General features: G+C 38.6%; 4 protein-coding genes and 1 long non-coding RNA gene across 8 annotated transcripts; 1 reads left to right on the forward strand and 4 right to left on the reverse strand.

Annotated features, from left to right (window-relative positions):
* Positions 1–6,014: 6,014 nt before the first annotated feature.
* LOC124406877 (LYR motif-containing protein 4) lies at positions 6,015–7,125 on the reverse strand. The gene is made up of 3 exons (XM_046882536.1): positions 7,020–7,125; positions 6,745–6,865; positions 6,015–6,352 (listed from the first exon to the last, which is right to left on the reverse strand). Exons 2-3 carry the CDS (start codon positions 6,825–6,827, stop codon positions 6,160–6,162), a joined length of 276 nt encoding a protein of 91 aa, XP_046738492.1. The 5' UTR covers positions 6,828–6,865; positions 7,020–7,125; the 3' UTR covers positions 6,015–6,159.
* Positions 7,126–7,252: 127 nt separating this feature from the next.
* On the forward strand, positions 7,253–9,691 carry LOC124406872 (probable phenylalanine--tRNA ligase, mitochondrial). 2 transcript variants are annotated; one of them, XM_046882530.1, is made up of 4 exons: positions 7,253–7,278; positions 7,557–8,278; positions 8,389–8,681; positions 8,805–9,691. In XM_046882530.1, exons 1-4 carry the CDS (start codon positions 7,268–7,270, stop codon positions 9,093–9,095), a joined length of 1,317 nt encoding a protein of 438 aa, XP_046738486.1. In that variant the 5' UTR covers positions 7,253–7,267; the 3' UTR covers positions 9,096–9,691. The 2 variants fall into 2 exon arrangements, with proteins under 2 accessions (XP_046738486.1, XP_046738485.1); XM_046882529.1 differs by having other exon boundaries at positions 7,266–7,403.
* On the reverse strand, positions 7,309–24,861 carry LOC124406878. Its single transcript, XR_006929266.1, has 3 exons — positions 24,851–24,861; positions 20,743–20,745; positions 7,309–7,455 (listed from the first exon to the last, which is right to left on the reverse strand). It is a non-coding gene; the product is annotated as an uncharacterized LOC124406878 (long non-coding RNA).
* On the reverse strand, positions 9,194–19,260 carry LOC124406866 (probable phospholipid-transporting ATPase IIB). Of its 3 annotated transcripts, none has more exons than XM_046882512.1 (13): positions 18,544–19,260; positions 15,910–16,054; positions 14,715–14,987; positions 13,860–14,102; positions 13,302–13,490; positions 12,635–13,215; positions 12,134–12,550; positions 11,859–12,024; positions 11,374–11,752; positions 11,051–11,291; positions 10,804–10,970; positions 10,515–10,718; positions 9,194–10,278 (listed from the first exon to the last, which is right to left on the reverse strand). In XM_046882512.1, the coding sequence occupies exons 1-13, from the start codon at positions 18,711–18,713 to the stop codon at positions 10,145–10,147; spliced, it is 3,309 nt and encodes a 1,102-aa protein (XP_046738468.1). In that variant the 5' UTR covers positions 18,714–19,260; the 3' UTR covers positions 9,194–10,144. The 3 variants fall into 3 exon arrangements, with proteins under 3 accessions (XP_046738468.1, XP_046738469.1, XP_046738470.1); XM_046882513.1 differs by lacking the exon at positions 18,544–19,260 and adding an exon at positions 17,022–17,488; XM_046882514.1 differs by lacking the exon at positions 18,544–19,260 and adding an exon at positions 16,659–16,874.
* LOC124406875 (coiled-coil domain-containing protein 103) lies at positions 19,459–20,679 on the reverse strand. Its single transcript, XM_046882534.1, has 3 exons — positions 20,425–20,679; positions 20,034–20,332; positions 19,459–19,935 (listed from the first exon to the last, which is right to left on the reverse strand). Exons 1-3 carry the CDS (start codon positions 20,575–20,577, stop codon positions 19,635–19,637), a joined length of 753 nt encoding a protein of 250 aa, XP_046738490.1. The 5' UTR covers positions 20,578–20,679; the 3' UTR covers positions 19,459–19,634.
* Positions 24,862–25,908: the final 1,047 nt, after the last annotated feature.

Below are 25,908 nucleotides of genomic sequence, written 5' to 3' on the forward strand. Positions count from 1 at the left end.
TGACGTAAGAAATCCTCAAATTCCAGCTGCATATCCTCCTCGTAAACTCCTTCAACGCTACACTTAATACACGTTAATGTAATACAGTATCCATACACATGTAGATACTTTGAAGGAGAAATTTTCTTTTATTTTGCATTCTCCCACACCTCAAAGCTATTCTAGTTCCCGATCAGGAATCGCACCTCTCATATAACTCTGTATTTCAGTAAAAAGAAATATTGGTTAGTTCTTCTATCACCCAATAGATATAAGATAGCACCTGGAGGTGGTTTATCACGTAATATCAGGTCAAATCATTCTAACAACAATTGTCTAAGGATGTTAAAAATTTGACCAATAAAAATAGATGCAGTTTCAAAAATCATTAAGTAAATTAAAAAATTATCAGGCGTCTTCTTCTTTTCAACATTTACATTATTACATTACTCAATATGTAAAAAGGGTGATTAGTCTATCGAGGTAACTCTCGACTCCAGATTGACAAGAGTTCAACCACAATCACATTGCAAGAACTCTAAACTGTGTGAAAAAACATGATAATACTGACTGTTTTTAGACACTAGACACGTCGTATCATTTAACCGCATGCAAACCGTTGATCATAATTCACGAGTGAACGTACATTCATGTCGTAACTGATATCAATAAAATGATGATAAATTAGTACTTAAGAACGGTGAAAGGTGTTCCATGCGAGTTGGAGAGACGTGAACAACCGCACTTGTAACAGGCCGAGTAGTACGCTCTGTGCATCTGCACACTCTTTATATCTGTGTAAGACGCGTGTCAAAGTGCAGAGAGACGTAAGAGAAGAGACGAAAAGGGGACCAGATCATAAGACTCCGACCTACAACCCTAAACGTTCCAAGTGCTCGGGCAAGAATGTGTAATTAGGGGGCATAAAAATAACCACCGCCTACTCAGGGCACTTGCTGTTGTGTTCCAAGCGGGCACATCGAAATGCCTGGGTCATCGCACCCGCAACTTTGGTTCCCATCAATCTCTTCCGAGGTCTCGTCGGCTTTGGGTGCTTTTTTCCATGGACCGATTATACGAAACACGAAGAACACTTTGTTTTCAACGTTGTAAAAATATAATTGTTGGGTGGGTGGTTAGCCCGTGGTATATAGTTGCGGTTCGTGTAGAAGGCTGCTGGACCCAAAAGAACCTAAACCAAGCCGCAGAAAAGGAGCCAAGGCAGAATGATTCCCGGAATGGAAGAGTTCACGGCTAGCGCTGCTGCACCGGGGTTCAGGATTTCATATTCGCGTGAAACCCGGAGTTTCTTTGCTAAACTGGCTGCTCATTCCGAGTTCTGTGGTTCCACGATATTCGTGCACACACTCGCGTGTACATGCAAGAGCTGATTGCAGACATGTGGGTAAACACGAGTTGATCCAATAACTGCTGAATTAAAGTAGAACTCTTTCCAGCGATAATTCTTTCCAGACGCACTGTGACCAGGTCCCTAAGGACAACGGCGACGTGTGGCTGTCAATAACAAAGACTCGGCGTGAACACCCTCGGCCCGAGAAGAGGTCTGATCCTGTTAACAGGATCATCCCGGTGCCGCTAATATGCCGGTCGTGAGAAAGATCACAAACAGTAGTAAAGAGAATTGCTACAACCTGCAGCTAGGATTAACATAACGCGAGAAAAGTTTCGCTCTATCTGTAAAGGTAGACTTAGAGTGCACTTAAGGTAATCGACAATCGTTGTAATAATGTTAATTACTGGGATCTCAGCAATAGATAAAACAGTTGGAATTATCATTTTTGCGGCATAGTTGTACAGGTGGTTTCAATTACTAGTGCACCTAAACCATTTAACCGAAATATGGATTTCCCTGGATCAAGATTTGAAACGTCAACGTTAATTACCGTTAACGCAATACTGTAAAGTAAGAATCGTATTAAAAAATTTGATGTACTTTGAGTGGTGATCATTTTGACTTTAACATCCAATAATATCGGGAATATCGCGGACGAAAGGTTGACGCGCAATTCCAATGACATAATACTAGAATTCGAAACGGCCCGTCACAATATTTGCATACGGGTATTATTTATGGAAGTTCCCAGGGGAAGGGCTGCTATGTCATGGTTATCCCGGAGGACTCTGGACGATCAAATCGCATTACGTGTGCGTTGCCCGATTAGCTATGCGCGTGCAAACGAAATTAACGTGGCCGCATCTTGACAGTTAGCGGTGAGTCAGTAATCGGGATGAGAAACTTATTCCTACATTATAAGCGGGGTGAAACGGCTCTAAAAGAAATGATCTTTCGTCCACCTTTTCCGTCTTCTTACTTCCATCCTTATAGCAAAGCAAAGGAAGTAATTTCAGTTTCCGAGAAGCTTCAACCGCAACGCCGCGAAACCTTCGTCCACGCTGCTGGTTAGACCGAGTATTGCCGTCTTTGCCGCTTGACTTAACCTCATTTCCCGGATTTTTCTTACGTCTTTATTCGCTGTCTGCTCCTCCGGCCGCCTACTGTAGGTACGCTTTCTGAAGAACCTCAAATTACAGTGATTCTTCTTGCGTGTAATTTCACCAAGTAAAATCTTTGTTTTCTTTGTTTCCACGGGGTGGAGGTACCGAATAGACCGTTGTCTATACCATTGCGCTAGTCCACCTCCAGATCGCCATTGCAGGTAATTCGTCAGAGCGTTTAAAGCTGTTGTAAAAGTCACCCCGTCCATAATGAGTTGTTGTTCAAATTTCTCATTTGATATAATGCAAGATTCAGAATCTCAATACAGACGAGTGATTTTCGTAAAAACGGAAACCCCCTTCACCCAAGTAAATTCATAATCTCAATGGCGGATGTTTTTCGTGGTGGATTCATAATACGTCTTATGCTTGACTTAGAAATGCGAGGCGATGTGCATTACAATTTTCAACGTTCGCTAGAACGTCGTCCTAACGAGATGAGTTTTTTCAGTTTTTATTTTCATTTTTTTGTTACCTCTGCAAAGACTCATTTGCAGAGGGTCTTTTCACACTCCGTGTAATTCCGGAATCCTGGGAAAGGTGCAGTAACGCCTCCGAGCAAAACCGCAAACGACAAATTGTATTTGTTTCTTGATGAGTCTTTTTCCTTACAGCTTGTAAGCGTTTTTTTTCTTTCTCTTTTTCTTTCGCAGCGAACAGCTCAGCTGCACGATATTTACGACGTCTTCGAAGATTTTCAAATGTCTATACCAAGAATCGAGAGCTGAACGCTACTGTCATGGAGTGTGAATCTTCATAGAACATCTAAAAGTCTTCTTCAGAGAAGCGAATAATCCTCCGGTACGTAGGCAAACAAGACGTCAGTGGTCCTCGTGCTACTTCGACTTCAACCCTCCTCGTTCATCCTCCTCACTCACACAACCCTCTTCATTCATGTTCGTAGGGTTTCCTTCCCCTTAACTTGGGAGGCGCTTTCGACGGCAGACTAATGATTTGCAAACATCACCCCTTAGCTTGGCTCGTTTCGCTCATTACGAAGTTTTTACCGGGCGCGTTAGGCGCGAGCGAGGCGCAGACATCTTGAGGAAGCTTGAGAGGGGTTGGTAGCTTTTGTTCAACTTTTTAGGTTCACTTTATACCCACACCTAAGTCGCTTTGCTCGAAATATTACCAATGCACTACGTGGCAGTGACCAATTTTTTTGGTAAATTATTATTACACATGCCAAGCATCTTTCTATTTCGATATTTTTTCGTCTATTTCAACCTATTTACGTTTAAAAACGATAGAAAACTCGCTGATGAATACCAATAAAATTTCAATTAAAAATTGAAATAAGTATAAATCGCAATCTTGACAGTTAAACCCACCTTGAAAATTATCAGATTGTGAGTATATCATACAAATTGGGTCTTAATAAACCAGCGTGGATATTCTGCATTAACGTAACCGCATTGGAGAGAGAAACAATATTTGAAATGTTCTTACGTTTATATTTTATAAAGAAAAAATCTAACTAAAGCAATATAGAATTAGTAGAAAGGTATTCCAGTGGTTAATGCATAAGCAAAGATTCGCCGAAATTTCTGTAGAGAATTCGCGTGACAAACTTAGCCAACAAGCCGAACCCCCAGAATAATTTTTACTCCCATATTTGAAACAAATTTTTCGTCACGTACCAATAATTCATCAATTGATGCAAGCGAATCATATACTTTCTTCTGTGTCTTTATTTCATCTTATTCAGTAACCTGAAAAAAGTTTTACCAGTGAATTTCGAAACTCAAAATTGGGTCCGGTCGGTGCAAACTTACAAGATTGAAGTTAGTAAGGTTGATGTAACGGGAAACGTAATGAAATACCATTTCGTTTGCTACTGTTGTATTACTGTAAACGAGTTAAATTAGGAAAATGTGTTTGGTTTTTCCTGAATTATATCAATAGTTTACTAAATTTCATACCAATTTCTAGTTGCGAGATAACGATTCTTCGCAGAAATACATCGTTAAACTTAGGGCTCTTACAAAACTCTGCAACTCTACAGATTGCTTCTGAGCGCTGTTAATAACTGTCAGTGATGGTCAGTGATCTCAAGCGTGAAACTGTAGAGTTCATTCATTCATATGGATTTGAATCGTCTTACAATTAGCAACACCGGGTATGAGAAGACGCAAACTAGTGATGATGGTGTTGTCATCTGCTTAACCATAATTGACAGATGATATTATCAGCAGTCGGTAAAACAGGAAATCACTGTAACGATGCATGCTACGCTACCGACAGATCAGGCAATACGTAAGGTAGCAAACCCTCTTACGAATATGCCATGTTTACTGAGTGAGTGCAACTATATTAGTAAAACGCGTAGAGCGGGTTGTAAATTAATTTGCCTATCATTAGGCACGATCTGTAATGGATGTGCATGATCAGGTATTACCTACATTTTTTCTCCCGCATACAAATACGTTAATTGTTCGATAAATGAAACAGCATCAGAGCATCGCAATTTTGTACAGATACAGGACGTAGTCATAGTTAAATTATAATTAAGTGTCAAAGCAACTCACCTAGCACACAATCAGCAGAATGTCCGTGGCCGATGGCCCCTAAAATTTCGATAGACCGAGTTGATTGTACCGTCGAGTTTCTGTCACTTCTCATCATCGTCAGAGTCACTTTGCTTTGTAAGCTTCCGACAGCGAAGCACTTACACTGTTTTACTGCAGCAAATGAAAATTAAAACAATTTGAATAAAAGTACGTCTTTGAAAACTTCACATCGCTGAATTGAAAATTGTTCAGATTAGGAGAAACATGTATTATTTCGCGATACGCGGGTAAAAGACAATGATGGATGCAAGCGACAACGAAATCACGAAAATAATAGGTTCAAATGTTGTATAAATGCATAGGATCCTTCATTATCACGATATTACAAAACACAATCCCGATGTTTGTAAGAATACGAAAAATCGCTATGTTTACACCTGAAGCCGGTTAACGCAACGGAGCAAAATCGTCTCTGACCTGTTCGCAACCGAGGCTCATAAGAGAATAAACATCAGTCCGTCCGAATCCAAAATCCAGGAACTGTTCATCACTTCTCACCGTCTACAAAGTGTTCTTCATACGAGTATGAGACCGTTGACTTTGTTAGAAATCAGGACCGGTAATCGTTACTCGTATGATTCACTCGATTGTTCGATCGGAGATATGATTCTATACCTTGTGTTCAACATGTTTGGCGTACTTTTCATACTGTTTACCAAGTTATTCACAAATAATTACGACCGTGAGACAGGCTCGAAATAAGTTGTCGAAGAATTACCATTTTTGCCAAATCCAACGCATGATTACATGCAACATGGCGGACCGTTAATCGCGGTGCTCGGAAGTCGTATTGCATTTTTATATTTCAAAAATTTCGCAAATAAACCGTACGCACAATGGACAAGATCTGCAATTAGCAGTCTTGTATTTTTCGCGATTTTAAATCATCGACGATGCATTTTTTCAAACCTTCGATTGTTCTGATAGCAGGGCCATACAATACATAAACAGACGAGGATAAATGGGTTTTATTTACAAATTACCGATTTATTACTAATAAACGAATTGATCAACAATAAACGTCCTTTACGCAATTCACTGAACGGTATTAAATGATAATTATTTGTACCGTTGCATTATCCAATGATTAAATCTATAGCGCTTTTTGCGGCGGCATTTTTTCTATCACAAGACCTCGAGTGCTGTAGAGATTCCCAATCGTCACTTGTCTTCTGATCATATCCAGATTCGTCAATCCATAGTTATAACTTTCCTTTATCTTCTCTGCGTCCTGAAGCAATTTCTTTTCTCTGAATTCGTGACGGATTTTTCTAAGTGCGTACATTCTGGAAAACAAAATTAAATGTGCGACAATTAAAATCACATTTTCTGTCGACAGAGGCGACGACAGGGCGATACGTTGAAATTAGTCCGATAAGAATCGTAAAACCGTACGCGAAAAATTCTACCAAGAGTAAAGTCGTTTAAGAAAAAATTAATTCGGCTTTCGAACAAGGTTACTTTAGCGCGTTGACACTGTCCAGATTTATAAGAATTGTTTCAACAAATTTTACAAACAATGCCGGATGCACGTGGTTGTCAAATAGAAAGTCGCTCGTACTACGTTGCGTAAGCCGGACAATGCGCGCCGGCATTGATCCTCGACTCTAGCGTGCGAAGGAAAATGAATATCGAGCCCCACCACATCTACGTATTTAGTTGGATATTTTGCACTTGCCTGTAATTATACGAATCCCATTTCTTGCTTTCTCTGATCATATTTCGGTAGAGATTGATGATCATTTCACGGGCGACAGCCATGATTCCTGGTAGCTAAACAAACCACTCGATTGCCAGTTCTGCCAACATGGTAAGAAATTAAACACAATCGAAAATTCAGACAGTAAAATTGAAAATTTGCTGTTTTAAGGATCACAATTCTCTCTGGACAATCATGCAGACCAAAAATTGACGATAATAATATCTTATTTCATAAACCCAACAATGTCATACCTCGTGGCAGAGAAAAATTGAAGGCATTGAATGGAAGTTGTAGGTGGAAAACACAACTCTTGACCCGATGAAAACCCAGGTGTGTATGATAGCAGGCCATCTAGAGGGGCCTTTAAAAAGTAACAACAGTTAACCTAACCCTAATTTCACACTGTAAAAGAATTTTTATATTGTGTGAAATATTTACCGTAGTAAATTGCATTTGGAATTCTTTTAGATAATATGTGACAAGACTGTGAGACAGAAACATGATGTGCTCGTTGGTTTATGTAATCTAACCTTATTTCAGTTTCAAATACGTGATTGGAATTATATCACCGGCGATTCTCGGTGTCTTGTTTAATTAAATTGATTAAAGATGATTTCTCATACACAGTTGTTAAGGTACGCATTCAGAGATAATTTCCAAAACCGATTGCTCTATGTGATTATAAAACTTTTTTTTAGAAAAAATAAACAAACACATGTTTTTGTTCAGGTATTCTTGGCTCATTTCATAGGACAACAAAGTAACATAATCTTTATAATAAATTGCAGATACAGTATGCTCAAAACCATACAACATGCCTGCGTGCGGATTTCGTCCGCTAGACTATGTTCCCTTGCATCGAAACTGTTGAAAAAGGGACAGAAGCTTGAACTTCTCGACCAGAAATACCCAATAGACGAATGGACAACTGTGACAAAGAGGATACGTCAATATCCTGGAAAAAACTTACATTTAAAACCTTATCACCCATTGTCGTTCATAAGACAACGGATCGCAGATTATTTTTACAAAGCTTATCCAAATAAAGTGGGAAATCCAATATTCAGTGTCCACGATAATCTCAGCCCAATTGTCACGGTCCAACAAAATTTTGACTCACTCCTTATACCAAAAGATCATCCCAGTCGAAGTAAAAGTGATTGCTATTATATCAACTCTGAAACTTTACTCAGAGCTCATACAACGGCTCATCAAGCAGAACTAATCCTGATGGGACTGAACAACTTCTTAATCGTCGGTGACGTTTATAGAAAAGATGATATTAATTCAACGCATTATCCTGTATTTCATCAAGTGGATGGTGTCAGACTTCGAACACAAGATGAGATATTTGAAAATGTGGAGGACTCTGAAAACTTCAGATTATTTGAACACAGGGAATTGGACAGTCCTGATAAACAAGGCTGCCATACTTTGGATGCGACAAAAATTATGGAACATGAATTAAAATCCTGTCTAGTCGGATTAGTAAAAAGTTTCTTCGGTCAAGGTGCATCTCAATTCGAATAATTTTTTTTCAGCTCATTATTCGAGCGTACTGGAATAGTTTGAAAATCACCACTTGATCTGTACGTTATAATGTGTCATTCACTTTCATAGATGTTAAATATCGATGGGTTGACGAATACTTTCCATTCACTCACCCGTCTTGGGAGTTGGAAATTTTGAGGTTCGATGAATGGCTAGAGGTCCTAGGATGTGGTATAATACGGCAGGAAATTTTGCAAAAATCTGGGGCTGGCGATCGTATGGGATGGGCATTTGGCGCGGGCTTAGAACGTCTAGCCATGTTGCTCTACTCTATACCAGACATCAGACTGTTTTGGAGTGAAGATCCTGGTTTTTTAAACCAATTTAAGGTCGAGGATTACAACTCACCAATTGTATTCAAGGTAATGTACAGAAACGTTTAGTTTCAACTTGATTGAATTTAAATATTCATCTGTTTGTTCTATTTGTTCAGTTGCTAAGGGGTAAGCTGTCATGAGATATGACTAATGAATAATATTTTTCAGCGAGTCAGTATCTATCCACCATCCTCAAATGATATAAGTTTCTGGCTGCCAAACGAGACGGATTTCACGCCGAACGATTTTTTTGAAATAGTCAGGGATATTGGTGGGGATATGATCGAGCAAGTCGAATTGTTAGACGACTTTGTTCATCCGAAAACTAACCGCAGGTCACATTGTTATAAAATTACATATAGACACATAGAACGCACTTTGACAAAATTCGAAGTTAATACTATTCACCAGAAAATCGGAAGAGCTGTTCAGGATAAATTCAATGTTGAGATTAGGTAATTTGAAATATTAATAAATCATGTTTACTTACAGAACGCTATCTTAATTAGAACTATACCCTGCAAACCATTCTTAGTTCTATAATAAGGATTTTAAAGTAATTAATATATTATTTTATTTCGCATAAATTAACTAAAAACAGATTATATAATAACATATGTATGCATGTATACATGTATATTTATAATTAGTTATTAATCTTATTTTAGTCATCGTTTCTGTGTATACTTTTAGATGTCTCTATAACATGATCACAAAAGATTTTTTCAGGAAAAAAATATGTTCATGTCTCATGGCTCTAATGGTACGCAGAGAAATTAAAATTTGATTTTTAAGTCTAGTATGCGACGTACCTGGATCCGTTTAGAACTACTTGTCTCGTTTCATAATTAAATTATCAGAAATATAAGCAAAGCAAGCTTGTTAGGCGAACCTTGCAGTGAATTACAAAGCTTTTCAAAACGTACCTATTATACTAATGCAGAATATTTTCAAAGTCCCCTTGACTGCCTTGATTAATATTGATAGGACACTGCCAATAACTGTCTGAATTATAACTTTTTTTTTTGATCAGGTAACTTATAAAACAGCAGCATGCAAAAATGTTTCAGCATTGTATTATTAGAAAATGAACCACTACAGTTTCAAAGCAGCTTTCAACTTTTGCTATGTTCGTATTTTTTATGGTGAGTATTTACACACACGAGAAAACTGTCCAACTTCAAAAGTTTTTTCTCATCTATGGTAGAAGACCATTTATACTTGGATGTAATAAAAATCTAGTGTTTCCACGGAAAACATTAATTACAGTATCCCAGTTTGAGTAATTAAGACAAGGCCCATAAATTCGTATCGAGTGAGTTTGCCTAGACCTTGTTTTTAATTTACGTGAGTGCCGTAAAATGCTTTGACGATTAATATAGTATGTGTATAATATTTTAGGTAATCAGTAATTTTTTGTGACAATTTATTACTAAATAATTGATCCTTCAGGGTAAAGTTTTTCTTGATTACGCATATCCTCTGGTAAAATTTTATCACATTAAACTTTAAGTCAACTTTGTATAACTCGGTGGTGAAAACTTTTTTCTCAAAAATTTTAAAATGTACAACGGCATACACGAGACCAACGTTATCACTAGTACTTTCCAAAGGAAATCTGTGGTCTTTATGAATTCAGCATCTGTGTAAAAGTAAATTTTTTTCATTATTATAGCTCGCGTGAAAAAAAATATTTTGTTAGTATTAAGAATGTAGCAAGTAAAATGATGAAATTGGATATGCTCACAACTCTATTTCTGACTTCTGTATAAAAAATATGTCTGATTTGATTGAGCGAGTCAAGATATTAGAGAGCAAGACTAGTGATAAAATCACAAAAATATGTATTGGCTTGGATGATAATTCATTTTTACTTACCGAAATAATCCTTCAACACGACCAAGGATAACAAATATAATCCCAAAGATAAAACTTCGGCAAGAACCATAATTTTGTGCCAGGTTCGAACAGTCAAGGCCACCATAATTAATTCTGTTAATACCAATGCTGAGAAGCTAATAGCCACAATGTGGATGAATTCATCTTCGAACATGATGAGGGCACCGTACATTATGACCCCCCCTGAAATTTGATTAAAAAAATAATCACATACTTAAATCAGTAGCAGCAGTGTAAAGCAGGAAAAGAATTGCAAGTAATATTTTACCTTGATATATACTGATCAAAATCCACATAAAGAATGTTTTATAAGACAGACAACGTCCTTTACTAAGATCTTTATAAAGCTCTGGATAGGTAAGTGCAATTTTTTCGGACACATCCTTATCCAATACCAATGAAAACACAGGGAACATCGTGTAAATCGTTGCGTAGCTGAAAACAAGACAAAATTTGAAAGTTTCTCTGCCATTGTAATCAATCAATAAGTTTGGGGATTAATTTTAAATACTTACCCGACCATCAAGAATCCCTGATACAACGCCACAGACGACAGATAGAAAACCGCCGAAAACACAGCCTGCATTGTAGAAATAATCAAGCCACGATGGATGACGAATTGACTCAGAGCAGCAGATCGCTTGTAACTTCGTCTGCCATGAACGAGCAACAATGTAGAAAGATGACTAAATTGAGGAATTGAAAAATCAGCAGCTAAAGACGCCTGACGTCCTTCCAAACCCTCCAAGCCGATACCTGCGAAAAATGAAGATATAAATTAGTCCAAGCCTGTCATATGCTGAAAATATACTAATGATTTACAAAGTAGCATCCTCACCAGCATCCGCTGCCTGTATCATTGAAACGTCATTTCCACCGTCACCAACAGCTGCCGTTCTTTTGCCAGTGTGCTGCTGTATGAGAGTAACAACTTCGGCTTTTTGAGTTGGTGAACATCGACAGCAGACGACAGCTGGGGAGCCACATGCCAATTCCAGAAATTCATTCTCATAGTATTGGAGACACACTTCGAGAGAATCCCCGCTGATAACTAGCGCGCAATCTTGCTTTTTTCTAAAAGTATTCAGTTCCAAATGTGCGTCTGTTCTTGTCACAACGGACTTAAATACGTGAAGTCCTTGAGTTCGCGAAACTAGTCGGGAAGACTTTGCTATACACGTTGCTGTTTCCAATTTATCCCCAGTCAACATCCATATCTAAAAAGTTGAAAAAGTGTTACCCTCCATTTTGTGTCACTCATCACAGTGTGAACAATATAGTTATAATTTTTTCAGCACAATCAGAATGGCATTAAACTTGTACCTTTATTCCTGCATTTCTTAACAACTCCAAAGTAGGCCTTACTCTATCTTGGAGCTTATCTTCAACGCCTGTTACACACAAAAGTTCCATTTCCCTTTCGAGACTTTCTACAACTGCTGTAACTCTGGACGCTCTGTCGCTGACGCACATTCGTGCTGCATTGTACCTGGAAAACGTTAATGTTCAGAGTGATGCAGATACTCCCTGCATGAGTGGTCGACAGAACAGTGGCAGCTCATGTTTTTTATAATTGCAAGTAGCTTGGAATTGAATACCTAGCTTCAAAATCAAGATACTGTTCTTCTGTGAGAGTTTTTTTAGCGACAACCAAAGTCCTCAGTCCCTCTCTGGCCATATTTCCACATTCTTCTTCAAGCCAATCGTTGTATTGTACTATTCCAGACATAACAACATCGGCGCCTTTCAAATAAAACACCGTTTCGCCGCTGGCTTCCTCTCTGACAATGATACCCATCCTTTTCGTCTCAGATGTGAAAGGAAAAGTTTGCAAAATTTGGTAATTCAAAACCTGTCCATTTGGCGCCTTCAACTGCATGGATACTAAGTCACGTTTTACAAGGGCCAAACCAACTTCTTCGGTCCATTTCACCAATGCGACTTCATCCGGACTCGAGGCTTGGTAACTCGGCTTTTGCTCTGTGGGATAATAGTGCTGATCGGCTTCAGTTTGGCTGTAAATAAAATGTGATTCGTTACAACCTCGGCACTTTCAGAAATAAAAACATAACAAAACAATAATGTGCTTACAGTCATACCTTTGAATAGATCCTGTATCTCCAGTTTCTACGCTTACTGTATCCAAATTATTAGTAACAGTTGAATCATCGTATACTGGCGTAACATTGTGGCAAAGTGCAAGAGCATGGACAGCTTCGTAAATTCTTGTGCTTTCAGATCTTCTGACCTTACCACCATAAGACATTGTGGATACTCTTATTGGAGAATTTTCAGAGCTTGGTGTTGAATAGTAAGCTTTCAATACAGAGGTAACTTCGTCAAACGTTTCTTGACCATACGAAACTGTTCCCAAATGCAATTTTTTGAAAACCATTATATTTTGTGTCAACGTTCCCGTTTTGTCACTAAGCAAATACGATATTCTTCCCAGTTCTTCGGGGATAGTTGTCGTTCTGACAACTGTGCCCGCTATTTCTTTATCTCTTTGAATACACCAGGCGTAAAACGTTTTGCCCATGTCCAAGTTTACCCGCAAACTTATGGGGATAATGTATGAGAACAGCAACACGAAACGGAACATGTAGCGGTACCAAGGGCCATTGAAACCCTTCAAACACATCATTACCAAAGCAAGACCGATGACCGCACAAAATAATACCTGTAGGTAATTCAAGGTTGATGTAGGTCTTTGTAATATTCTAGGTACATGACCCCTGAATTCGGTAAAAGAATAATTAAAATTACCTTGGTCAGCTGATTGATCTCTTGGTCCAGTAAACCAACTTTAGATCTTGGAGCGGAATGATTCATCAGTGATCGTGTTTCTTGGCCAGTATAGACAACTATTCCTAACGCAGAACCTGAGGCTATCGCAGTATTTGCCCACAAAGTGTTGTCCACACCGAGGCTTTCTTCACTACTGTATCCATCATACTGGAGAAATGTGTAACAAATAACTGAATTAAAAAATCACCTTCCCTATTAGCTTGATGCTGAATTTTGAATGAAGCCCCATGTAAAAGTCTCTTTGATATCGCATTCGTTGCAGTTACTTTACCACGAGCAAACAAGATTTACAAGCAATAAACTAAGTTTAAACATTTCACAATCATCAGATAAAGTCAATGTATGTTTAGTGATACTACAAATAGCAACTATCATAAAAAAAAAAACATAATTTAGAAGTGACAGGTGTCAGATTACTGTCAAAAATTTTTTCCCTCTTCACTTTCGGGTACCATTAATTTAATTCATACAATTTTTTGGATATTTTATTCAATTTTGACTGCTCCACCTACTTACTCTGGTAAATGTTCCGATAAAACTGTGTATATCTTTCTGCGGCTTTTCGACATAGAGGCTTGCTTTGATATCAAATAACTGAGCATCGTTATCCAATTTTTGAGTAGCAGGAACAGCTAAACGCAATTTCCAGTCTGTTTCTCCATCCAGTTGATCCGTTCTGACAAAACATGCTCCAGACTTTTCAGTAGTCCGTAACAGAACTAAATCAGCTGGAACTCTCTGGCCTTTTTCAACAATTACCTATTTCAACAAAGGAGACAAGTGTAAATGTAATTTAAAATCCCAACGACATACACAGATAAAATTCTTAGGTTGATGGTGGTTTTTTCGTATCAAGGTTAGACAAAATTGTTAAGTTAGTTATGAATCTTGTTGATACAACAGGAGGTCTGAAGAGTTGATTGAACATACAACATCACAGTCTTACTGACGTCATGACTCACGAGTACTAATGTAAATATTTGGATACTCCAAAAAGTCTAAAAACTGTAGGTAAACAGAATAAAATTCTATAATGTTAAAATTTCGTATTAAAAGGAATAGATCATCTACATAATATGATACTTTATAAATTTTTTCAGATTTTTCGTAAACATAGTGGAATTGCTTTCAAAGAAATATTGTCTGAAGCTGTGATTCACTCAGGTTGCACCCACAGATAAGCTTATCACACTATGAATACCCATACCAGTGAACTTTATTGATTCTTAGTAGGCCACGGGAACGAATAAAGTAACAGTAAAAACCTATTAATGTTGAACGGGAATGAAATAAAACTCAACATGGCAAGGCCACTATTTAATTACTGCTTTGATTGAAAAGAGCAAGTGACTGCTCGTTGGGTCCACCTACCAAGTCACCGACTCGTAATTTTGAACTTGGAACAAGCTCTGGTGTGTCACTTCCTCTAACTATTCTGTAGTATTTTTGCGCATTGACTTCCTTGTCCCTTTTATAACGTCTGAAGTCATCAACGGCTTCACGGCAAATTGTCACTGTTAAAACGAAGCCTAAAGGCCCCCAGTATGTGTACAAGTAGCCGATCCTTATGTCAGGTAAAAACTGAGACATGGCCATTATGAGGAAGTACAGGTTCAAGAAAAATTTGAACTGCTGAAACAGAACCTGGGGAAAAGAGAGACATATCTTCAAAGTACATATCACAAAAACACTTTTTACCTAAATACCATATTGTTATTACTTATTGAAATTGTACCGTATCGAATCAGTAGAAGAAAGTTTTCTATACCTAAACCCGATAGATTGATAAGATCATTAGGTCAGATCAATGAATGAGCCCACTACTACGCGAAAGGAAGCAAAGTATCTTGTTTCTTGTAGACTTGAATATGTATCCATAAATCTATAAGGTAAACTCTCACACTGATGCTCTATTGATTTTTTTAGTGTTACACTTATAAGCTGAACTTTGACTGAACACCTTCCATTATTAGTCTCAATACTATTGAATTCTATACTTTCAGAACTTTGAAAGTCATGTGAAAATTCTTCCCTGATTTCTGATTATTATTCTCCGTATATTGCAGTTTGTATTTTAAGATCATTTATAGCAATGAAGAAATTCCCCAACAAATTATTGGTATCACAGATGACAGAATGCGAATTAAGAGTGTACAGTAACTTAAAAATGAAATAAAATATTATCCGAAATACTCACTTTTATTTTCATCAGTGAATTTACTTTACTGCAATTCATGTTCCGGAACTATTACTCATGAAAAAAAATTGACAAATCGGTTTTTGATTGCTTTGACAAGAGCTCATAGTGCGATGGTGCTTAAATCGAAACTTACAAGCAAATTAATAATTAGGTAACACGTCTTCCAGTACAGCTATCATATTCAACTGACCTTACATAAAAATTTATTGGTAATGGAAAAGAAAAATTTATTGGTAAAGGAAAAGGAACGTTTGCGACCTTGAATTTAATATCTCAAGCAATATATGCTCTAGACTACAATTTTAGAATTCCAAACTATTAGACACGGCGTATAATTAGTGCCTCACTAATTAGTCAACAACTCACCAGAGGTAAAAATGTGATGACGTTGTACTTTTGGTTCCTGATGACATTTGTCGGAAATTTTTCGTACAGTGGTTGTCCAATGTGAATTGTCCTGGCTCGAAGTTCCCTTTCTCTGCAACATCGTCGCCACATCCACGTGCAACATCTGTAACGAAATTTTACCATGAAGTAAGTGATAACTACTGGTTGTAACTGTGAGTACTGCAAACGTGAAGATTTAATGCTGCTTCAGTGCTTTTTCGCAAATATATGAAAAAAATAAACTCGTTCTTTCCAATTCATATTTAAATGAATTTACGCTATCATCTGTTTATTTATCTTTTTCAGAGTGTTTGGACAATTGGGTACGATGCTAACAATGACTCCATGTTCAAGTGTAAAAGCAAAGACCATTTTGCCTTGGAAATGTAAAGAAGCAAGCTTATTGCACATCGCAATAAAAACTGAGTGAAAAATGAGCTCAAAGTTAAAGAAAAAGTAGAAAATATTCTTGCGCGAAAAAATTTCCATTGCAACAAAAAAAAGAGAAACTAGTGAAAAAGAAAAAAAAACGCGTACAATATCCAAAAATATCAAAAGTCAAAATTTCAATTCTAGTAATAAATACTACAACAGATACTTAGCACCGTGAAATAAATAAAGTAACAAGTGACCGCTGACATATACATTATAATATTGCTTGCAGCACAGTTGTTGATAACTAAATTGAGCAACAATATAAACTGTGTTATTAAATGTGCGTAACGAACATTCGAAGCCGAGAGTTAAGCTCATGCGTCGTGCGGCAACAAGGGGGGCTACACATTTCTTTTTGGGGGGAAGTGTAGCTGGTGGTGACTAAATTTTAGCACGATCGTTGAGCAATTTATTGACGCTTGCATAGGTACGACGTATATGCAGCGACGGATCCGCGATTACGAGGAGACGAATTCCCTCGTTAAATAAACTTAGCGAACTGCCGGATGTATCGAACTGCGGCGAGTGGCGTTCGTCGCGTTCATAGCCAGCCGGTATAGTATAGATAGATAGCTAAGTTCCGCTGGCCGAAAACGGTCGAAAAATTGAGGTATACGCAGTATTCCTCGGTCATTCGTACAACAGAAGTGCGTCACCTTGTCCACGACCTGTCATTCCTGGGCCTCGATATCAGCGGAATGTCCTCCTTCGAAAGTCTTATTACGTTGCTGTGGGTCTCCATTTGGTTGGTGTATCGTTTACAAAACGGCACTTAACATGACGCGGACTCGCAGTCTTTCAATTATTTCTATAGAATGTAGACTGAATTGGGATGAGACAAAGTCGGATTCGTAGTTTAGCGAGATAACAAAAACGCTTTAGCTTCACATGACATCATCCAGAGACCTATGCACTGTGGCACGCCTCCGTTCAGGACAACAATAGAACCAATAAGAACAAAGGTTGCGGGTAAAATTTTTGCGTTCAACACTTGTTAGCACAATGTAGGAAAATAGCGCGTCGTGTTGTGTTCTATTTAACGCCGATATATATCATTGTTTTCGTTCAATTTACACGCTATGAAAATGGACGTTTTCCAAGTTTTCATCCCAAAGATATACTGGCGACACCTATGGGTCTTACCATGAATTAATTAAGTATTAGACCGGGGTCAACAAGTAATCAATTCGATCAATCTGGACAAGGTCCGCACGATCGGTAATCGAGATTACAGTTCTATTTTTTATGCATCGCTCTTTTTTCCAAATAAACAAAAATAGCCAAGCGATTTACAGACCAAACTTAATAAAAATCGTCAAATATATGAATGAAATCTCATTTGATTTTTAAGAAGATATATAAAAACATGAGCTACGGTAAGATCAGTCGGTCGGGAAGAACTGTATCATTGGTCCAAGCCGGTTAATGCAATCGACAAATATTACCAAATTGGGATGATCATTCAAATCAGGCATTTCCATGCTTCACGGACGAATCGCGCCATGCTTTGTAAAAGAATGAGATGATATTAAAATCGCGAATATTTTTCAAGAAAACTTTCTACCGATCGCGGGATTCCCGCTGAAGGAGTCATGAGTTTATCTCTCGTAGTTCAATGCCTTTAACTGTCGCATTTCCGCCGTAAGATATAAATGCGGTGGGATTGCGGTGGCAGAGAGATAAAATTCCTTCAGCATTATCAATCACTTTTTAAGACCAATAGTTTTTTGTGTTCATGAGTAAAATCGATGGAGAAAGAATTTTGAACCAGTTATCCCTGGAAAATTTTTGCGACCAGTACTCTGTAGGTAAATAAGCTCAGGCGGGCTTGAGACAGTAAAAAACCGTGTACAATCCGGTAGCTTCTTTATCGGCGGAACCCGTTTAACACGAAATCCCACAAGAATACGGAAAACCGCATTAGGATAATCATCTTTTAAAATTCTCGGTCAACGGTTAATGATTTCCACCCGATCAATCATCAATTGTATAAGTTTCTCTGATTGAGAATCGTGATTCAGTGAGTTGCTGCTATCTGGCGGCAATGCTGGAGATTCAAGCGTCACAAAATATCGATTTCACTCATTTCGATATGAAGGCGGGAAATTTGTTCGAACTATTTTTCTGGTGAACAAGGCTGATAATAAATTAATTATATGCGGATTATGTTTGACTTACCCGCATAATATATTTGTGCAGAATCGCGAGCAAGTGTTGAAACGTCGATTCCTTGACGCCAACAAGCGGATGCTATCTTCCGAAGGTTGCAAAAGGTAGTCAGTCTCTTCATCCATTTCGAAGTCTCGTTCGTCCGAGCTCAGACGCAATGGCAGCTCCTCCAGCCTCATAGCTGAATGTTATATTTATACATGTAGTATTTTAAAACATGAAGTAAGACCGCTGACAAAGTTTTAGAACTTTTCCTTCAAGTGTAATTAATTCGTTTTAGTTTCGACGATGTCAGACTAGTCTCTATAATTTGGACGTTTGGCGTAAGAAGATTATCTCGAAGCGCAGCGAAATTCCAAAATAATAAATAGGTCTACAAAGTTTTGTTTACATGTAAAACAAATATCTTATCATTAAAAATAGTTACGTATAGTCAAAGCGAGCGATCATTCCTATTCGTTTTTATCTTTTAAAACAAGAATTATATTAGTATGATCCGGTACTGTCGCATATTTAGCATATGAATTAATATTAGTAAGGTTAAATCTTCACGAGCCACGGTAAATCCTGCCGGTATTTTTTCTTTGGTTTTAACAAGTATTAACAATGGTATTCAGGACGTTTGGTAACGTTTAGGATGTCGTTGGACTAAGTAAAATATGTACAAAAAACTACGGTACTAAACTATTCCTCAAAATTCACAACATTTGAAAAATAGTCGTGTGTTGTCAACCGCCATGTTGAAGACCGTACGACAATAGATGTCACGTGACTTTCGGATCGCGCATGCTCCAAGGCGCCTGTATTTAAAAGACTCTGCAACGCGATAGCGTTAATTAATTATAGATATTCTACGTAAGAAAGACACAACACTAATCATTAAAGATATTTTGTTGTAAAAAACAAGGTTCGAATTACGAGGTCGAGAGCAATGAATTTTATTGTTCGACAAATGTCAGAGAACATTCCAGCATGCGCATACCATTACATATTCGAGACACATTTCAACACTTAATATCGTGAAGACAGACGAAGCCTACAATCATGATTCACAATACACACAGTACTTTATGCACTAGGCGTACAAAGAAGTTACAGATTCAGTTGAATTTTATTTGATACCGTTTCCGCAACATATTTACGGTAACTTCTGCCGCCCCATCCCCGGCCTTTCCCCTGGCAAGAAGTCTTCGGAATAATTGTTTAGAAACGTCTTTTTCCTCTTGCGTCATGAAGTTCACGCTCAACTGAAACCTGTTGCAATGACTGAGAGCTGTCAAGACATCAATTACCGTATCTACATCGTCACCCTCTGGTAAATTCCTCAGGCATGCGTCCATGATCTCTCCCAGAACGCCAAGAGGGACCTCAGGTCGAAATATTTCGATAAAAACGACGGGCCTGAAACACGATATGAAAAATTTAATTGCAAAAGTGTTTCAAAACTCGCCTGTTACAGTAATCGATATCCGAAAGCATAAATGAAACAATTACGTTACTTTATGGTCAATAAATATTCAAATCTCTTCTTGTGTTCAGTTATTTTTTTCCACGTTTGCAAGAATTCCTCAGTCGTTTTTGGGGCCTGCACATTTTGAATAATTGTGGTATCCTCCGCTTTTTCCACGTTGTTATCAAACGAGTCTGCGGGTTTGTGGGGCATCGATTTGGTTAACGTGTAAAAGCCATGGGGAAGTTGAGTTTTGGAATTCGTGCATGATGCTGCGCTGTTCCACCGAACTCCCAACTTGGGTTGCTTGTCTGAACGCTCCACGGGCTTCAAGTGAGCTGCACTTACCTTGAAAAAGTTGTAAAATATAATTAAACGTGAAAAAACTGTGACTTGTATTCACGCCCAAATATGACATATTTACAAAACTCTCGTCACACCATATCTCTGAATTGATCGTACGTAGGAACGCGTTGTTCGACCGCACGAATTTTCGCGTCATTTTGGAGCTTGTATAAAGCGTCGGCTTTCACGGCATCGTGCAACTCAACTTCGAGAGCTTCATAATCGATAGGTTGTTCCAAAATGCTCATTTTTTATGAGGAAATTTTTTACCAGCAATTTGTTATATATTTATCTTTATTTATATTATATTATTCAAATCTGTCAATCAGCTGATATTTACTGCACCAACTGCGTTATATTTTAGTGACAAGTAAAACCGAGGTATCCAGGAAACTGTTTGTTGCCATGGTCACTTACTTACCTATCCGCCACCGTACTTCGTAGGAAACATCATTAATTAAATTTGGTTATGTTACCCCTGACCGTTTTGTTCAATATCTTCATAACGCCATGAGGGTTTAAATTTTACTCGAGTGGATAAAAACATAAAAAAATGTAACAAAAGGAATTTCCACATTTTGACCAGCATTTATACTGAAAATTATAGTCGATATGAAGGTGCAGCATGATACAGGCTGGTATTCTTTGAGTAGGTTCGAGTTTCCTTTCAAAACTCAGTTGAAAAAAATCAAGAAACTAGTAACGACTATTTCCGTAAAAATAAAAAAAAATTATTCAACTTAGTTAACAAGGCCTTGCGAAAAAAGCCCGTCGATAAGCTCGAAGGAGCCAACCAGGAACTGTCCGAAAATTCCTCCGTATCAACCCTGACTAATATCTGGCCAACGAATCGTTTATGGCAACGGAAAAATCGACTACAAAAACCGCATAGACGATATTATCGACTCCCGCCATCATTGCTCAGCTCAAAGGCTGCTGATCTTTGGAATACTTTGATGCCTTTGCGGGCAAATTGTTCGTGCTCGTCGGTTTCCGTTGGAGTCAAGTGTTCCAGGTTAATACATAATTAGAAATGTAATTTGATGCGAACCGTGGATGTTCCAAAAAATTTTCTAGATCATTTTCTACTTCTCAAGATCGTCTTTTGGGGCTTCTTTTTCTGGTGTGACTGTCACTTCCTCCCAGAGCTCCGTCCCTTCTCTCAGAGATACCGTCGTTCCACAAAGTCTTGGTAATACTTTGGAACACGCTCACTTGGCTTTTGAATTGTTGATAGCTCGTATGCTTAGGTGAGGATCAATTGCAGTGGTACTATGGAAATATAATAATATATATGAATTTACTTTCAGGTTGGTGAATATATTGAATGCAGGATCGTCATCGTCATCTCATCTTTTTTCCGGTTCGGATCTGAAAGTATCAACGGCGCTAAATCCAGACTCAAAACGAAGTGCAGAATTTATAGTTGGGGATAGTTGTTGCGGATTGTCAACGGTCACATGTCTGTCGACTAACTCTAACGACCATTCACAAGAACGTTGGCTGGGTGATAGGACAGGGAGAAAATCGCAGAGTTCGTCGAAATTCGAAATAGCTGAACAGAGAGAAAAATACTTGAGGTTTTATAATGAATTAAATTATTAATCAATCAACTGTGGAAATCAATTAACGAAACTAGATGTGTAGTTTTCAAATTTTCGTCAAATTTACGTCATCAGACCAGACTCATTATGAAAGCTTGACATTTCCAGCTCTGTGAAAAACTTCTTCCCATCGAAATTATTCACACCGAAAGCCTTGAGAGAGTCTATCTGCATACTAACCAAAGAGGAACTAACCTACCTCTTGCAAAACAAGAAATCAATACTGTCGGAATATTTTCAACGTAAAACAGAGTCGACAAATTTAAAAAACTCACTTGAGTCAAAGAGAGAAATTTTAATCTGCGCGACGCAAAGTGATTCCAGGTATTATTCCGATTAAGGATAACATCATATCCTGATGACATTTAAAATTAACATTAATCTTCTAGGCTGCAACATCGTGGTACACTCGAATTTGTACAGTTTATCAGAACGCGGAAAAAGGAGGATTCCAAGAAGGTAGGGAAAGTAGACATTCATTCATCTGCGGAGACTTTGGAATCAAAAACTGACCTCCAGCCTTTCAAGAAGGAAATCAGTGATCATCTATTAATTCCTAAGCGACGGGTCACCTTCAGTGATCCTGTAGTAGAAAATACAACTACTCTCTCAAACTGTTGCCTCTTCAAAAATGAGGATGAAATCTCATCAGCACGACGCTTCGTGACTGCGAACACCCACGGCACTGATAACTCATGGTTCGGATTTGTCAATTCCAAGTTCGCTTTGCCTTCAAACTCGTCTGTCACTCTGAAAACCTCCACAGCTATTTTCAGTTTAGGTGATCTGGACTTAGAGAATACCGTACACGAAGAAGAGCCTGAAGTCATTGAGTTCGATGTTACCCAGTCAGAACTTATGACTGAAAAAGTGTCGAAAGAAGAGGTGGAGATAGTTTCAGTGACACCTGAGGATGACTTTGGCGAACCTATGATCTCTGTTCTTACGAATACTTTGACATTTGGAAATTCGACGAAGGAAGCTGGGGAAATGATAGGAAAAAAGAGGCCAAAACGACTCAAGTTTTTGGTACGGGAAACCTTGGATTTTGGTACCACTCATGTTCCGACATTAGATGAAGAGGAACTGACCTATGATGCACGGGATGCTGAACTTGATCAATGTTGCAAGCAGCAAGACGTCGAGAGGCATTTGCAACGCAATAGGTGGCAGGTGCTGATTCCTGAAACCTTTGATTCCATGCGCAGCAAGGATTTTAATTTGAATCCAGAAACGGAAGATCATTTAGTCAGAAAGAAAGTAGCCAAATTGAAGACCAACCAGAAGTCAAAGATCCCGATTAAAACACCCCAGCAAAGCTCGACTTTCAGTTGCTTCGGAGAAAGACAAATTTCCAAAATCGAATCGAACGATCATCTGCCCTCATTGCCAGGAAAGATGGTGACATTTCAGGATGTATGTCAGACATTAAGCGATCGATCAATCATCTCTGATCACGCAGAATTAGAACTTTCAGTACCGCCTGGCGATGAATTGTTTCCCTTATCAGACACGACAGGCAGATTTGAATTGGCATGGAAAGGATGCTGGGAGCAGCGAAGTACGACAGACCTTGAACAGAGCAATGATCAAGTGAGGATTAGCTTCGACGAGGAAGAAAGTAATTTCCCAGAATTAAATCCAGTTCATAATCAAAATTCGTACTACACGATGACGGAGAATCAAATCCAATTGGTGAACGATTGTGGTGTTGGAAACATAAACGAAGGCTTCGAATTCAGATCTTCGCCGAACAGTACAAGGTGTACAGCTGCTCCAACTTGTCAAGATAATAGTCAGACAATTCCCTGGATTACGAACCCAAACGAATATCTTTCAGAGCCGTGTAAGCTGGGGTCAAAATTCAATTATACGGGATTTGATCCAAGCCCGGAAGAGATAAATTTACGTAACTTTACCGACCTCAAGAAGGGGTTAGGCAATCTTAGCAAGGGAATCAGGTACCCTGAAATTTGGAGAACAGACGTTCCAGCATTGTCTCAAAGAAACTGGTACACGGCGTGTGATTGTAATAATTCTTTGCGGAAGAAACCGAAAATCCAAAACGATTCTTTAATGCGAAAATTGAACGAGCTCTATTCAAGTCCGGACGCGGACTATGACTCAGACTATTACATGGAATCGGAAGTTGAATCGGATTTCAAATTGACAAGAAATTTATCTCGGATAAAAGGTTCGTTCACGAATATAAATGCTGATTTTGAAAATCGTACGAGATTCAAGATGAGGAAGAACAGGTTCGGAGGTAATTTATTTCTGGACAAAGTTTGGTCGACGAAAAACATATTTGTGAAAGGATGTCGATGTCACAAAAATGCCTGGAGTCCCAGGCACGATTTACAGCTAAGAGAACGTGATCTCAGGCACAGATCTCTCGGGGACTCTGATCAACGATCGAGCCAAAATTTCTGCTCACACTTAAGAGCCCATCTGATTGTCGACTCGGAAACAGACGATTCGGACTTAGCTCCATCGATTCAATCCGATTATACGTACAATTACAAACGCAAGTGTGAACACGTGAACAAGATAAAATGTCGACGATTCGTCAAGTCTCTGAAAAGTTCTGTGAGCAACTTTCAAGTCACTCCGGAAACAGCTGACAGGTGAGTCATTTGCGAAATTGACTAATTTTTTCGCACGACAGTTAGTGCAAACCCGTTTTTACGTCACTTGCAGACTGGATTCGTCGACCGAAGTCTTGAACGTTGCTTTCGAAAGGTCCTTCAGTCCGGCAGGCGTGCAAACTGTCCTCTCAACCCGAAGCATAGGCACAACTGTTTCTGCGAAACAGAACAGCTGCTCTATGATGGATGTCTGTACAGACACGAATGACCTCTCTTCGAACGAATCAATCGGGACGATAACTCTGGTCTCCGATTTGTTTTTATCAAACAATGACAGCGGTTGTCAGACGCTAGAGTCATTTCTCGTCGCTTTAAAATTGTTACAATCTACCGACAGAGTGTCTCGGACAGCTGAAGTCCTGGAAATAAAAACTGATATGGAATCAGGATCGAGTGTGAAAATCAATGATAACGGGCAACAGAATATTTCGAATGTCATGGCGAGTTTATCAGCTGAAATAAGCGACGCAAGTAATAATCTTGGTGAGACTTTGATTTGGGGTTTCTAGTTACATAGCAAAATAGTCTGAATATAATTCTAATATTTTCCCCCAGCAAAATTAAGGTTTGCAGAGATAAATACAGTGAATAAACGAGACAATTTGAATGACGCCCAGTATGTTTCATGTCCCCAAAAAATACTGCAACAATCAGCAAATGTTAGCGAAACGCGTAAATCATTTAAGAGCGGTGCCACAATGCTTTCATTTCACGATAAGCCAACTAATTGTAAGAAGGAGACTGTTGAAAATTTCGAGGAAAAACAAAGCAGTATTCCAATCGATTTCAATTCGAATTGCCCAATTTGCAGTTCTCATAAAAAATCGACGACAAGGTAGACATGACGTCACGATCGTCTATTTCACTGTATATGCATATTGGGTCGATCATCTGCCTTCAGGTACGCAGTGCCAACATGTATCGTGATGGGGACTGGTCCAGATCCAAAAGAAAACGAAAAAGATCCATGGAACCGGGTCATGGAAAGGGCCAAGGTTCAGCGCCGGTTCGAAGGATGGAATGCGTCGACATTCTCGGAGATGAAGGCATCGTTGACGACTCCGGCATCATCTCCGAAAGCTTACTTAAAATCCTTCCAGAACAAGCAGAGCTCGACTTCAATTGACCGAGCAACAGAGGCCAAAGAGTCTGCGGCTGAAATGCGTTCGGTGCAATGTAAAAACAATTCGTCTCAATCCACCTGCGCCCTCCAAAATTCTGCAGCCATCTATAACAAGGTATGTCTATAATTTATTGGAGACTCTTGCAGTGGCGGAATAACTGCACGTGCACCATCGCACATTGTCGACTGCATGTATGACTAGTT

The sequence above is a fragment of the Diprion similis genome, chromosome 6, assembly GCF_021155765.1.
Source record: "Diprion similis isolate iyDipSimi1 chromosome 6, iyDipSimi1.1, whole genome shotgun sequence".
In the NCBI taxonomy this organism is placed as follows: Eukaryota; Metazoa; Arthropoda; class Insecta; order Hymenoptera; family Diprionidae; genus Diprion; species Diprion similis.

Excerpts from the sequence above, each read along its gene's own strand:
- LOC124406866 (XM_046882512.1), bottom strand. The coding sequence starts at position 18,713 with ATGAGGCTGGAGGAGCTGCCATTGCGTCTGAGCTCGGACGAACGAGAC. Across the intron at positions 11,292-11,373 it reads GATACAGGCAGCGGATGCTG|GTATCGGCTTGGAGGGTTTG; the intron begins GTGAGGATGCTA and ends CATTTTTCGCAG. Across the intron at positions 10,971-11,050 it reads CAGGGATTCTTGATGGTCGG|CTACGCAACGATTTACACGA; the intron begins GTAAGTATTTAA and ends TCTTGTTTTCAG.
- LOC124406877 (XM_046882536.1), bottom strand. The coding sequence starts at position 6,827 with ATGGCTGTCGCCCGTGAAATGATCATCAATCTCTACCGAAATATGATC. Across the intron at positions 6,353-6,744 it reads TGGGATTCGTATAATTACAG|AATGTACGCACTTAGAAAAA; the intron begins GCAAGTGCAAAA and ends TTTGTTTTCCAG.
- LOC124406872 (XM_046882529.1), top strand. The coding sequence starts at position 7,378 with ATGATTTCTCATACACAGTTGTTAAG. Across the intron at positions 7,404-7,556 it reads TCTCATACACAGTTGTTAAG|ATACAGTATGCTCAAAACCA; the intron begins GTACGCATTCAG and ends AATAAATTGCAG. Across the intron at positions 8,279-8,388 it reads AAAAAGTTTCTTCGGTCAAG|ATGTTAAATATCGATGGGTT; the intron begins GTGCATCTCAAT and ends TCACTTTCATAG.
- LOC124406875 (XM_046882534.1), bottom strand. The coding sequence starts at position 20,577 with ATGAGCATTTTGGAACAACCTATCGATTATGAAGCTCTCGAAGTTGAG. Across the intron at positions 20,333-20,424 it reads ACGATCAATTCAGAGATATG|GTAAGTGCAGCTCACTTGAA; the intron begins GTGTGACGAGAG and ends AACTTTTTCAAG. Across the intron at positions 19,936-20,033 it reads GAATATTTATTGACCATAAA|GCCCGTCGTTTTTATCGAAA; the intron begins GTAACGTAATTG and ends ATCGTGTTTCAG.